The sequence below is a fragment of the Leptosomus discolor genome, chromosome 1 (genome assembly GCF_034619465.1).
Source record: "Leptosomus discolor isolate bLepDis1 chromosome 1, bLepDis1.hap2, whole genome shotgun sequence".
NCBI classification, from domain to species: domain Eukaryota; kingdom Metazoa; phylum Chordata; class Aves; order Leptosomiformes; family Leptosomidae; genus Leptosomus; species Leptosomus discolor.
The window spans coordinates 15,404,407-15,419,347 of NC_141391.1; the positions used below are offsets into that span (position 1 = coordinate 15,404,407).

Below are 14,941 nucleotides of genomic sequence, written 5' to 3' on the forward strand. Positions count from 1 at the left end.
ATGGATCCCGGGCAGCCTCAACCGCAGCAGCCGCCGCAGGCAACGCAGCCCCCGGCCTCGCAGCAGCCGCCGCCGCCGCAGCCCCCGGGCGCGGTGTCGGGGGCGCCGGCCGGCGCGGCGCAGCCCCCGGGCGCGGGGCCCCCTCCGGCGGGGCACCAGATCGTCCATGTGCGGGGCGACTCAGAGACCGACTTGGAGGCGCTGTTCAACGCCGTGATGAACCCCAAGGGCGCCAACGTGCCGCACACGCTGCCCATGCGGCTTCGGAAGCTGCCCGACTCCTTCTTCAAGCCGCCCGAGCCCAAGGCCCACTCCCGCCAGGTGAGGGGGGGGGGGGGGCGCCGCGCCGCGGGCGGGCGGGGGGCGGCGGCCCGGCGCGGCCGTGCGCTCCCGCTCCCTCCCCGCCGCCGAGCTGCTCCGGGGGAGGCGTGTGGGGGAGGGGGCTGGGGCGGGAATCCGCCCTCCGCGGGGCCGAGCGGGGAGGGGGGCGCCTGGCCGGGGCTGCCGGGGTGCTCGCTGCCTTTCTTCCTCCCCCTCCTTGAGGGGTAGCCCGCCCTCCTCCTCCTCCTCCGCTTATTCTTCCCCAGGGGCGGGGGCGCCGCGCGGCCCCTCTCCTCCCGCGCCGCAGAGCGCTGAGGGGAGCCGGCGGCGCGGCGGGCGGGCGGGCGCTCGTTGGCCCCGGCCCGGTCTCCGGCGGGGCCTCGGACTCCACATCCGCTCCTTGGCGAGACCCGCGGCCGCTTTCTCCGCCTCGCTGGGAAGGCGGCGGTGGCGGAGGGGCCTCTAAAACTTGGGTGAAAGCGCTGCGCTTGGAAGACGGGGCGGATTTCACTTTTGAGGGCTAATCCTCCCGCGTCCTGGGGCTGCCCGTCTGTTGAGGGGAGCAATGGGGTTGTGCCAAACTCCCCCCCCCCTCCCCCCCCCGCCCTTTCAAACAATATGGATGTAGCTTTTCCACCATTTCATCACTGCGCTGGGTTGAGTAGGATTAACGCCCCCCCCCCCATACACCCCCCCACCATACACCCCCCCCATACACCCCCCCCATACACTCTTCGGAAGTTGATTCCCGAGCCGCCCTTCAGGTCTGACGGCGTCGAGGGTCCGCCGAGTTCAGCGCCTGCACCCTGGGCGGGAGCGGTGGGAAGGCTGGGAGGGCCCGGGCGCGGGGCTGGGGCTGCCGGGGCCTCGGCGGTGCCGGCCCGGGGCGAGGGGGGATGTGGGCCCGGGGCGGGGCGGGGGGGGTATGCGGGGCAGGGCCGCCGCTCGGCCTCCGGGAGCGTTTGGTCTTTCCGCAGAGTGACTTTCGTGCCAAGACCGAAGTGTTGGTGCGAATACGACTGAAGGTTAATGTTTAGGCTGCTGTTACCGACTTTTTGGAAGGAGGCTGTGCCTACTCGAGTGTTTTATTAAGTAATGAACTTTGTTGCTAAGCTATAAAATAGGTTTTATTATTGGCTATTGTCACTTTATCTGTGTAGCCAGCAGGAGTGAAACTTGCTCTGTGTACTGGTGCCTGGTACTCTTGTTGTTAAGGGTCTGTCAACATTTCCATTATTAAACTTCTGTTTTGATGGATTTATAACTTGGCTTCGGAAGTTGACTCCAGGCTGAACCTTGGCACACGTACTCTCTCGGCCTAGGAGTTAATTCATTTTCCAAATACTCGAAAAATCAGTCTGGCCTTCGTATTGCAAGACTGAAAAGAAAATAGAAAGGGGTGGGGCTGGGTTGCTTCTGTAGTTTTGCTTGCTTCTGAGTTGCAGACCTTTAATAACACACTGAAATCCAGCGAGGAAAAAGGCTGTTAGGCATAGTTTTTTCTAAGTTTTGCAAATCTTATCACAGTTCCATTGTGCATGAATGTGAACTGGTATATGTTCAGCTAACACTTGGTGCCGTGTCTTGTTAAATACAGTAACTGCAGTTAAATAGCTATCGCATTTGATATGCACTTAACGTGTGTGACGTCCATACAAGTTGTACTTTTAGGCTTAGCCTTATCTTTCTTGTGTATGTTCCTCTTCATCTGTAATGCATATTTAGTTGGATCACTGTTCCTTGTACCAGTCGGTGGTTCCTAAAACATAAACTTGAAATCCAGCTAAAGTCAGAGAATCATTTGCTTCATTGTGGACTGTCTTTCAAAAGAAGACTGTTTTAATTTTCTCTTGTGTTTAGTTGTGCCATTGAAATATTCTGTTTAACAGAAAAAAGGTCTTTAAGTTTCTGTAATTCTGCCTGGTTCTCAAGAATTAAAATGCTTCAAATTCAGTTGATTTGCAACTTGCACAGTTTGTTTAAATGTAAACCTAAGCTAATTAGTGTCCCATTTAATATATGAAACTTGGCGTGTGCTTGCACACAGCTATAGTGAAACAGAATCATCCGTCTTCATGAGAGTGTGGAAGTGGGGCCTCGTGTGTGGTGCAACACTTCGTGTGGAGAGGTGTGGCAAGGGTTGGTTGGTACATGCACCTTATTACAGGTGTCTGTCTTGTTCTGGTGCATCTATAAGATCAATTGGTAAATATATTTTAAACAATCAATATTACTTTAATCCAGTTTTCAGAGCTGCTTTTTCTGTTTCACGGTGGACACGTATTTGCTGCTGGCAAGGAAGTTCTGTGTGCTTATGACTGGTAACTCTGGTGAATGGTTTTGTGAGTCATTTCTGATTGACTGGTTGAACAGTTTGCTGAAGCTTTGCTTTGGATGAAGCACGGGCAGACTCTTTGTAAGCTCCCGATACCCTTAGGAGCGCGGTTTGTGTGCGGGTTAGGAAGTTCTGTGTTTGGCCTTGTTGTGTAGGGTTTTTCATGGTTGGGTTCTGGAGTCTTTCTCCGTTGGAACTCGCTGCTGTCAGTCGGCGTTTCTTTGTTGCTTTTCTCCTTGTGTAATCTTTTAAACCCCTGCGGAGGATGTGTGTGTGGGTGTCCTTGCACCCCCACACCCCCATTTCAAAAGGAGCGTGGGAGATTAACTCCTCCAGTAGAAAGTGGGTGCGATGGTAATGGGTGGGTGCAGTCCAGTAATGGACGGTGCAATGTGCAGTATGAGGTCTGCAGGCTGCGGGTAGGTTTTTTTCTTAACCGGGCACCAAGGAGTAAGGATTTCAGTTTTCAAAATAAAACTAAAAGCATTTAGCACATACTTACAGTTAATGTCTTTACTTACACAAGGGCTTTTGTGATGCTAATTAACCAGCCTACTTGGAGGCTCTCTTGAACAGCAGCAACTGGAAAATAAGCAGAATTTTAGAATGACTAACTTAACGAATTTCTTCTAAAGGGCTTATTTAAAGTGAAGTGTCTCCTGACAGCTGCATTTCGGCTGAAATACAAGAATCTTAATGGCAATAATTTCACTCCTGGCAGGCCAGCACTGATGCAGGGACAGCAGGAGCCCTGACCCCACAGCATGTCCGAGCTCATTCCTCTCCAGCATCGCTGCAGCTGGGAGCTGTTTCTCCAGGGACGCTTACACCTTCTGGAGTAGTGACTGGACCCGGAGCTCCATCTTCTCAACATCTCCGCCAGTCTTCGTTTGAGATCCCTGATGATGTACCTTTGCCACCAGGTTGGGAGATGGCTAAGACGCCATCTGGACAGAGATACTTTCTTAAGTAAGTAAAAGTTGTTTCCAGTTAGCTACATCTCTGGCGGTTTTTGGTGGTGCTGTTTTTATTTTTTTTAACAGTCTTTGGATTTTGGTAAATTTTTGTGTCTAAAAATACGTATTTTTAAAAATGCTCCTGATTTTAAGTAAGAGATCCTATCACTTCAGCTCTGCTGTTTCTGAAAACTGTATGGTACTCTGTGAATTTTTATCCTATCCTAATCTTAGCTGAAGAATGTTGTCCATAATATTGTATCCATATATTGTATACTAAAAATCAGTGAAATGCGCATAGTGATTTTCTTAAACCATGTGACTTTTGGATTAGCTGAATCCTGCCAGTGTTCCCATGCAGGTCAAAAAATGTTTTACCTCAGTTTTATAATACAGAGGTAAAAATACGGAATAACTTTAGAAGCTTTAGTGAGAATACATCAGGACTTCTTATTTTTTGAATAAGGACAATTGTGTAAGTATGCAGTCAGAACATATTTGCCTACTCTCTGCTCATGAGGAAATTAATATCCGCATTTGATTGCAGCATTTGGGTCTGTAACTCTTAACTCATCCACATTCCCTGCAGTGAAAGGGAAATTGCAGACTTCTAACATTGTTTCTTGTTCTTACAGCTGTAGCTTTTTCACACAGTGAAATTAGTATCCCCTTTTCTGTAACTGAAGAGAGGTTACACATGCCACCCATCTGACACCTAATCCATCGGGGAGCATTTTGTTTTATACTGCAGTAGTTTTCTAAAACAGCAGGAGCTTGTCCTTCTTTCTGAAGGTGTGCCCAGCAAGACACATAATTTGCCTTCAAATATTTTGACTATATTTTGAACACTTTATTTAACTGCAAGTCTCTAAATAACCCATTATATGTCATTTTCAGGGCTGGGAGAGGGGAGGGGCAGCACAGTGTGTTATTTATGTAAAACTTGATTCAGCCAAGAAAAACATCTTTATCCCTACCTTTCTTGCTAAAACATTGTCATTAATATGTGTGTTTGATTGAAGTAGTTGAGTTTGTAGCTTCAAAACCAAATTTACATTGGCTGCAATGAAAATGGAACTTGCAGAACTTCTTAAAACTGCTTATTGTTCCTATAGCCAAGGTGTTTCCATACCACTGAAAATTAGCATCACTTTTTTTAACCAAAAAGAGGTTACAGCAGTTGTCAGACATTATTTGAGTGTGAAGGTTACTTTTTGAAAACAATAATTGTGTTAGTAATGCAAAAATGAGCGTTAGCTATGGATCTTGAAGATTAAGATCTTTTCTTTGGTGAAGTTTAACAAGTCAGCGTATGCTAGAATGTGAGCTCTTCAGTGGGCACAAATAGAATTTATTTGGAACTGTGTAAGTTTATGCCATTTTAGAGCTGTAGCTCGTTGGACCTTGAGGAAAGCACAGACTGAGTTTTGAAATGAAAAGACAGCTTTGTTTTGACCGTGGTAGTGAGAGCTCTTAAAGAGCAGCTTGTGAAGCATGAAAAACAGATATTTGATTTTTAAGTTTTACTGTCAGAAGTGTTTGGTTTAGATAACACTAAATTTTGCAGAAAGTAGAACAGTTCAAGAGATGCAAAAATGTCTTCATGCTCTTATAATCAATTTTTTCAGTTATGCTCATTCAGGTGAAATCAGAGTGAAAGATTTGTTCTTGGAAAGCTTTTCTGTAGTTTCATTTTTACCACAAAAAAAACTTCTTTTTTTTTTTTTTTCCTCAAGTTTTTTTGTCCTTTCTTGGTGTCCTGGTATCCATTTCAAAGGGTCAGGTTTCAGCAAGAACAATAAAGAGCCTGAGACTGGAAAGTACACACAAGTCTGGCAAACTCATCTGCATGAGCAAGATCGTTTGTTCTCAAGCAGACATCCAAAGTAAATGATTGAAAGAGCTGCTAGCTGTGAAGGATGTGTCTTGAAGGGGAAAGGAGTGGAAACAAACCGGGTTGTTAGGAAGAAAAATAAAGGCTGTACTTTTTGAACCTCTCCCTGTTGGGTCACATGCTGACCTTGGGAGATTTTAAACAGCTTAATGGGCTGTTTTCTTTTGGCTTTCCTTGGGTGATACTGTGGTATGGGAGAGTCTAATGAGGACAGTTCTGAAGGCTCTGTTCACACTTGAAGAACATTCGTTGTTCCTAAGAGGTTGTTTAATACTATCTACAGGTGAGGTCCACCAGCTTCATTGGAGTTCATGAAGATTTGTAAAAAACATTTCAGGTACTAGCAAAGCATTTGCTTTGTAGGTCTAGGAAATCCAAAGAAATGTAAGAATTATTTTTGAGCAGCAAGCTTGTATTTCAGAACTGTTTCAGTGTGGAGTGGTTAAGTTCTATCTCGTAACTACAAGCCCGTTCAAATTCACATCTTGTCTAGTTGTACCTGAAGTGTTTGCTCGAAGTGTGAGTACTAAGGTTCCTGATGCTAAATACGTTTAACGGGATTCCTTCTACCATATGGAGATTTTTGGTGTCTCTTCCAAGTATTCAGCACTTCTTTTGGTTTAGCTGCATTGGTCTTTGTTTCCATTTACTCTGTTCTGTAGCCATTCCGTGGACAGTCTGGTAATCAGGCTCTAGAAAGATCTTTGCAGAATAGGTAACAGTATTAGATTTTTTCCAGATGTCAGTAAGCCTTATGGTTATAGTTATCATAATATACCACAACACAAACAGGGTAATATAAAATTGAGTGCCATACTTGATACGGTCTGGAATGTAGTCACTTCCACTAATCAACAGGTCAAGCGCTGCAAGCATAGGAGTTTGTGCAAAGCAATGAAAAGAGTGTATATGGGAGAGAAAATACTTGTCTGTATGTCTAGATATGTGCACAGAGTTGTGTGGCCAAATATTTTGTATACACACCACACGTGTCCATATGTACTAAAAGAGGGTGAGAGTGGCCATGTATGGTCTGAACCAGAACTACTCCTGTAAATCGGTCTGTCATCTAGATAAATGAACCCCTTTAGGTATGAGGGCCCAACGTGCGATTTGCCAGAATTCTGCTCTTTGGCATTCATCTAGCTGTTAGGAGTAGAACTCCTGAGTACAATTTTCTGTTAGTGAAAATGCAGATTATTTTGGCCAGTGAGTTAGGACATGCTTGCTATACAGCTGGTAAAACTAATACTGTTTTCTACTGAAACTGCCACATAAATAGAACTCGTAAGTTAAGACTTCCCTCGTTAGTAAGTGGTCACATCTGAGTCAGCATTGCTGTGCAGTATGCTTTAGCCCATTCTTAAACATGCAGCAGAAGAGACTTGCTTGGTTTGTGTGGTGATGTCAACTGCATTGCTTTTTAGCCACTTCCTGTTAGCCAGCTGCTGGTTGACATTTCAGTGAACTGTGGGGAAGGATAGGGGATCGCTCTCTAGGCAAAAGATAACGTGCATGGGAGTAGCAGACAACTCACAGAAAGAAGAAAAAAAATTCGCTCAACTTTAGAATTACTCTTGTACTGTTTTAACTTAGTGTTATGCTTTTAATTCTTACAAAGCTTGTGTAATACCTCTTCTCATTTTGTAGTGTGAGGAAAGTTAACTGATTGTCCAGCAAACAAGTCCTGTAATTATTTTTCCTCCAGGAAGTAGTTCTTGCAAGCAGTTTATCAACAACTTCCTATTTTTTTTCTGTGAAGTGTTGAATGACTTCCTGAAGGAGGCCAAGGTGGTTTTCATTAGTATCTGTGGGTGTGTTTGAGGTGTTTACCCATCTGGCAGAAAACTTAAAAATAGATTGCTGTTACACATTTCTTATGTGCTCTATACAAAGGTATGGCTTTGGATGTTGTGAAACCAGTTTGTTTTAAGATAATAGGGAAGTTTGTTGCTATGCTTTTTTTTCTTATTCTCCTCACATCACACATGAAAAATATCCAGCAACTCTGTTAAATTTCTCTTGCATCTGATTTTTGCCCCTGCCTGAAACCACCCGCTACACCAATATCATCTGCTCCTCTCCTCCCCATCCTACCAAAGTAATCTTAGTCTTCCAGGGCAGAAGATGTTTATTGGAAAAACTTCTGGCACAGTTGCATGTTTTATTGACTACCTTAATTTGCTGGGGAAATGCCTGTTCAGCATCATCAGTTAATGTGAGTTCTTGTGTTTATGGTTCTATAGTTCAGGCTGGTTTGTCATTAAAAAAGCTGTATTGTTGGAAACCAAAACTGCAACCACTGCTTTTGATGACTTTGTCCACTTCTCCATGCTTTTTATGCTAAAAAGCAGTTGAAGATTTTTGTTTGCTAAATTTTATTTGTAATATGTCAAACTAATTTGATTTTTATATTTATGTTTTCTGAGAGTTTATGAAAATATTAATGAGATTCATCTAAAAAAAAATGGAATTTGTGCAGAGGCAAATGGATACTCTGTTTCAGAACATAGTTGGATGAAAGAAGTATTAGTTAAAAAACTTTTGAAGTAAAACATTCTGTGTTATGTTTTTGGCAACTTAAGATTGTTTTTTATCTTGAAGACAGTCACAGTACTACTAGGTGTATATCTTTCCTTCTACCTCTTGAAGAGGCCTGCAAAAGAATAATGATACAAACTATTTTAAATTTACAGTTGTACTATTAGAAGGGCGGAGGAAGAAAAAGGGCAAGCCTGCCTTATTTGTGTTAGCACTGAGACTGCTGGGAGGAGGAGGAAAACACATCTTCAGCCCTCTGAATTCAGAGAACCTGCAGCCAGCTTTGTGGGTGGGCATCAGTGAAAGCAGTGGCACACAGTGCTTTTCTTGTGTTAAAGTTTGTTTTGCTTAAGAAAAATTGGAAACGATGATATCCGTGCATTCAATACCCTGCTGTACACGGTGGTTTTATAAGACCGTTCCAAAAACAGTTTAATAAATGTCATTTCAGGTGAACCAAAACCATGCCCCGTGGTTTTCAATGATGTATTTTCCCTTTCTTTATAAGCATATTGGCATTTATTATCTTCAGAAGAAAATAGAGCCAGGGAAAAACAGAAGCTCTGTGGCAGTTAGTTGTAAGTTATAAATTAAATTATCTCAGCACTTTTTTTTTTTAATCAACTGTTGATCACTACCTTTCTTCCTCCCACAGGTTTTGCCTTTTGATATCTCTCTCAAAAATAATCTTTGTGCTTTGCAGTGTCTGGTTTGGTGCCTATTGAAATCTTTTCATAAACTCTAAAAGGCACTGGATTAATCTCTGCTGAGAGCTTCTAATACTGTAGGGGAGCGTGCACCAGCTGTAGAAAATGTAACGCGAGTATAACTCTTAGAAGTCTAAATAGGATCTGAGTATACATGCAATGGAGAGAGAAAGCAATGACGTACTCGAAAAATAAGGTTGTATTAACGCAGTATTCGTCAAGGACGAAAAATAGAGTTGTTTCAAGTAGCAAACGTATAAAACTAAACCTTTCAACTTCCCTTATGGAAGTGGTCAAAATGACTTCTGATTTAGCTGTTGAGAACGCTTGTGTAGTTTTGTATATGTGCTTTAAATGCCTAACATGGTTTTATAGCAATGCTTTCCTATCTCTTGAATCAAATTTGAGATTAATTTTATTTTACCGTGGTCTGAAAACTGTATTAGGTTGAAAGCTATAATTGTGACTGAGATCTTTATTAATTAGTCTTTTATAATGAGAAATCTTAGAATCTCTCTGATCAGTAATAAGAGGCTTCTGATGCAGGTTTAATCAGAATGTCAGGTTTAAAAAAGATGCTTCTGCAATTCTGCTTATTTTAAGGTTTTGCCAGGTTGTATTTGGTGAAAAGTAGTAGCATCAAGCTCTGGGAGAGTGATTACACCTCTGTGGAACCACTTCTGCTTTCTCAGGTCTTGACCTCTTCTAAAGACAAGCAAGGATTTAATGTAAATCGGGATGAGTGTCTTCTGGACTCTTATCCTTTTGCCTTTCTTCTTCTCTGTGTTAAAGATGGCAGAGAATTATAGTTGTGGGGTTTTTTTACTAGTCATCTGGTTTGTAGTGTAGAATAATCTGTAACCCATCAGTCACATTGTGGAAATTCCTACTCGATAGAAAGCAGTAAAATAATAAGGGGATGTTACTTTGAAAGTTCCCATGAAAGTTAACACACGCACTACCCTACTAATGTTTGCAGAAAATACTTCTAATGGGTAAATGCAACTGAACTGCTCAGTGACATATGTCGGTAAAATCCTACCTCCTTTTGCCAGATTAATCTCTTACTCTCTTATCTTTCCTCTTCTGGAAATTAAAAAAATCAGTAGCTTTAGAATTCCAAATATAAAACCTCCATTTATAGTTTGCTCAGTTTCTCTCTGCAATTGTGACACAACAGCTGCAAATCTTTAAAAGCTGACACAGAGCAAGCAAAGTGGATTTTTCACTCAGTTTATCCATTTTTACAGTGGACTTTCAGAGAAAGTACTGGGAATGCTGAAGTGTTTAACTGCAGGACCTAGATTGGGTCACATGTAAAATTAAAGCAAAGTTCTTAGTTTCCTACCAAAGAAACATTTTCACATATCAGACATAAGCAGTTACTGGGTGATGCCCAGGAGAGCAAGATATGTTACTCAGGGTTGAGATACACGATTAACTGTTAAAACTAGTCTGATATTAACTGCAAGCAATTTCTTTCAGGCTCTTGGTTAAGACTAGACACCTCCCCCTGCAGCCAACCAAAGAAAAACCCAAATATGAGGTAAACAGCTATGGAGAGCTGTCAGCCAAAACTAAAGATGTTTCTCTTCTTTTTATATGTGGCCAGACCACTGCATGTGTTTGTCTTCATAGCTGGGAACGAATTCAGATGATGTAACTAGATTTAGATTAACCTTTTGAAACTGATAGCTACTCAGTTCTCCTATTAATTTTGTGTCCTTGTATTTTTATAAATTCCAACATTTTGCATTTATTGTTTCTACAATCCAAACATACATGTGCAGTAAAACTCGTTAATGGTAGAACTCACTGTCTTTCACTATTTGTGTAAATGTTGCTCCCTCTTTTAAGGTATGTGTTTTTCTTTCTTTTAATTTTCTTCCCTGCCGCCCCCCCCCCTCCCCCCCCCCCAACCAAGCTATCCATGATTATGTAAATCCTAATAAATGACTCGTTTTTTTCTTGTAAATTCTAAGCAAATTTTACTTGGCTGAATGCAGGAAATTACAGGAGATTTCTGTTAGTAGCAGTCCTGGCAGGTGCCCCTAGGACATGGTCAGGATACCATGTCGTTGACCCAAGAGAAAGCCAGCCTGTGGGGGAAATATGACAGCCTGGGGGTTAGCACAATGTGAAAGAAAATTCTTGGGAGGAGGCTGCGTATTGGAATGTTAACAGATAGACGCCGTGTTATAGCAAGACGTACTCTCAGGAACAGCTTGCCAAACCTCATTTTTGGTGTAAGGCTCTATTGGGAAATTTACCAGATAAACTCTTTTTTTGTTAAGCATTTAAATAGGAATCTAGAGCATGGGGGAAATTTGTCTTTATTATGAAAATAATACCTAATAGCTATTTTTTTGAGTTTTATTTGGAGAACAGGTGTTTTTGGAAGGCCTGACTAAGCTGTGTCACTGTTCCATGGCCGCCTGAAGTGCTTCTTGGAGTCTGTTTTCTGGGATTCACTCTGCTGGTGTTTTATTTGGCTTTTGACTTAAGTTACTTCAGGCTGTGTTTCAGGCAAGTATAGCTAGGTTTTCTAAATTGCTGGTTAAGTCAAGCTAATAATATAAAGCTGCCTTGTAAAGTAGGACTTTAACCAGTATACTGCCTGTCAGTCATGCCAGTTGCTAAGGAAACAAAGCTGTCTCGAAAACAGTCTTGGACTTGCTTTAATTTCACTGATGAGACTTTGCTGTGTCATGGTGAAAGACCAGATCCCTTTTGTTGAGTCTCTGACATGGTGTTTGGTAACTTAGATCAGTCTTAGTGGTTAAGTTTGGTTACTGATTATTATATTTGGGTTATGAAGCCAGGTTTTTTTCTGCTGGACTGTTTTATAGGAAAGTCAAGTAAAGGTCATTTGCTGTTGCTGGTTTATCTCCAGTGGGTTCTGGTTTATGGAGAGCTTTGTTAGAAGTCTGTCTGCACTGCACAGGTTTATTTAAATAGTGTTACTGCTTTAGGGATGCCTTTCCCTTTCCGATTACCTGTTGTAACTGAGATGCTAAGTAAACTTTTTGTCTTTTCAATGTGTGTTGTAAAATTAGACATTTGTGACATAATAAAACACTACCTGAAAGCAAACAAGCATAGGTTGTATAGGCAAATGGAGTTCTTTGGGTAAAGGGAAGACGTGCAACTCACGGGTATGTTTTCTCACAGAATCTCGTTTTTCAAATTTTATTTTTTTTTAATTTGTTCCTATTTGAAAAGCTTGGTCGGTGAGTCCTACAGTTACTTTCATTCCAACATTTTTAGTCTCTTTAGAATGGTGAGAAATAGAGTAAAAGAGAAATTTCTTTCTGTATTTACTAACTATGCTCATGGTATAGTTAATATAGTTGGTAGACTTAAATATCCAATGCATACATAATTCAGTGGTGATTTTTATTTTTTTATTTACAAAACTTTTTGTCATTGTCAGAGTAACCAGTGTTGCATGAGTTAAGGATATCAAATGAGATATACTTGAAAAGCAGTGATCTGATGTGTAAAAAGGCTGTTACAAAGAAAAGGTGAAAGGACTTGGAAGGATGTTCTATTCCCAAATTTTTGTATGTACAGGAAAAACATGTTTGTAGAAAAAAGTAATACTGTGCTTTAAATGGAGCTTAGGTGTCAATTGACTTCCGTGCTGGTCTTTGGGTCAGTATGAATTATACTTGTTTAGCAATAAAATGTTTAAAATACTTCCAGTCTTCAGGGAGAACAGTTAATAGCACATTCCATGGTTACAAGGCTTTGTATGTGTGAGCCTGACTAACTGAAAACTGCTTGTGTTCTAGTTCGTGTATGGCTAGATTTTTGAGAGCTTTTTGTTATGCTGCTGCTGACACAGTTATACATACGTTACCATCAGTGTAGCACTGTGTTTTATTTTCCTGCCTCTGTTCCTAAACACATGCACATTTAACTTACATCTGTGTATGTCACTGAAACTCTTCTGGCCAGTGAGTTTAACATTTGAACTGAAGTGTTCCCTTTCATAACTGGTCTTTCAGGTTTTCACTTGTTACAAGAATCTTGTTTTGACACTATTCTAAAGCAGACCTAAGATATTGGTACCAATAGAGGACAGGAACTCTCAGATTTGTAGTATTAGGAGAACTGTTGTAATCTGTGTGTTTGTTTGGTTTTGTCTTTTTTTTTTTTTTTTTTACTGTAATGACTAATAATGGAGGAAAAAATATCTATTGGCTATTTCACAATATCCTGATAATTTAGTCACTGGCTAGGCATAAGGAAGAGAAAATGTGAAACAGACCTTAGCATGAACAGTTAGTTAAGAATTAACATTTTAGCATCCCTATTAACAAGGTCAAAGGAAGGCTTAATTACATTCTTTTAAAAAATGGTTTGCAATTCAAATATGTGCCCATTTTTTCTTATTATGTTAGATGGGTCTTGACATGATCAGCTTGGTATTGCAGAGATTGGTTGAGGATCTTGGACAGTTCATTGTTTTCTTAATGAATTAAATGTCAGTTGTATGTGGTAATGTCTTCAGGAAAAATGGACCTTAATTCAGTTTCATAGTTGCGGTACCCATTTTCCAACTTCTGGTTTTAAGGTTGCATTGGAATAGGGAGGGGGGAAGCAGAAGGGGGACTTTTTTGTCTTCTGGTGCAACTTATTTGTGTGGCTTTTGCTCAGGGCTACAATTTGAATCCTGTTTATGCTGTGATGGTGAGCAACTTGGAGATTGTGTGTGAACTTTAATTGATTCCTCCAGTCTGCAGTCCTGTTGGAGCAGGAGTGTAGACCCTGGTCTGTGCCAAGTTTTGCCCTTTTAAAATGGACTTGAATGCTTGCTCTGTGAAACCAAAGGGGGAGGATTTTAAGTGCTTTCTAAGCCAAGGTAACAGCTAACTTGCCAAAGAGTTGGGGGAATTGCAATGAAGTGAAAATTGATGACTTTTGTAATGGATACATTTTGTTAAATAAATTTATGGGAAGAAGTCTTCTATCCTCACAAGAAGCCTTGAGCTCTTGTTTTGTACTTGCAGACAAGTTCCTTTGTATGGTATTTATTTGAAATACAGGAGATTCTGGTGCTGACGCTTCTTGCTTTGCCAGGATCTGCGCATAATTGGCCTATAAACTTGTAAAATTCTTTGTGAAAGATATAAGCAAACTTAGAATTTGCTGATGCGTGATGCTTTTACTTCATGAAATAACTAGCTTCTATCCATTTTCTACGTATAAATATATTTGATCATTATTGTCCTTACCTGCGGTTGTGATAGTTATGAGAGCTCAGAATACTAACCATTCAGTTACATATACCCACTGTTGATTAAAATATTCCAGCCCCACATACCATGTGTAGGTAGATATGTATATACTTTGTCTCTCTTCATTCAAACTGCAAGACAGGCCTTTTGTGAAAGTAGATGCATGTGTTCTTTTGTTGTATAGGATGCTGTTCGGTTCTTGACTTGCAGCTACAAATCTTTTGTCTGTTTTGCAAGCTGCAGAAAAATAGAAAAAATACAAATTCTTGTAAGCATTTACTTTGAGTAAATGAGTCCAAAAAGAAAAAGTTCAATAAAACTAGGACTCTCAGACGGCAGTGCAGTAGCAACTGGTGCTGTCATGTTGTGCTTCATAGAACAGTCTTCTCATTTGCGCTTCATTAGGACTAGTAGCTTTTCATTTAGATTAGTGTATCAGTTGCATACTGTTTGAGGCAGTATTTCTGCTAAAGAAAAAACCGTTTACTTGTCAAAGCCATTAGTCTGTTTAGCTCACACTTCCGCCCAGATTAGCTGAGAATTTCCTAGCTGTATTCCCTCTAGTGGGTCCTACAGAGCCAGTATTTGGCTTTTGGTATGCATAACAGGGCTGAACTTCAGAATCAGGTGATCATATTGTGTTGTTTCATGTAGATAGCTTTTTGTGTCATACATTTAAGGTATACTTACAATGATTAAGTGAAGGAAAACATTCAGAAGATGATGTGTGGTTGAGGTGGATATAAAAAAAGTAGGAATACTGCCAGTAGGGAGGCAGTAGAAGTAGCTGTACTGTTCTCCCTGAGTCTTCATCTGCTGTGCTTGATAAAAAGTTCAGTTTTAAAACCTAACTACTGCCGGGCCTTACCAGCTTTGCTTTTGTGAGAGAGCTGTTAGCAGCATCTCTCTAAACTGTCCGTATTGATTCAAACCAAGTGCCTGTC

The 14,941-nt window shown here is 41.3% G+C and overlaps 1 protein-coding gene across 3 annotated transcripts in view; it reads left to right on the plus strand.

Annotated features, from left to right (window-relative positions):
• The window catches only part of YAP1 (Yes1 associated transcriptional regulator), a 92,759-nt gene continuing 77,818 nt past the window's right edge, over positions 1 to 14,941 (plus strand). For 2 of the 3 annotated variants that reach the window (XM_086481753.1, XM_086481755.1), the window contains exons 1-2: positions 1 to 321; positions 3,378 to 3,625. In XM_086481753.1, the coding sequence (XP_086337879.1) occupies positions 1 to 321; positions 3,378 to 3,625 (569 nt within the window). The remainder of the gene's footprint in view (positions 322 to 3,377; positions 3,626 to 14,941) is intronic. The other variant, XM_086481756.1, reaches the window with a different exon arrangement.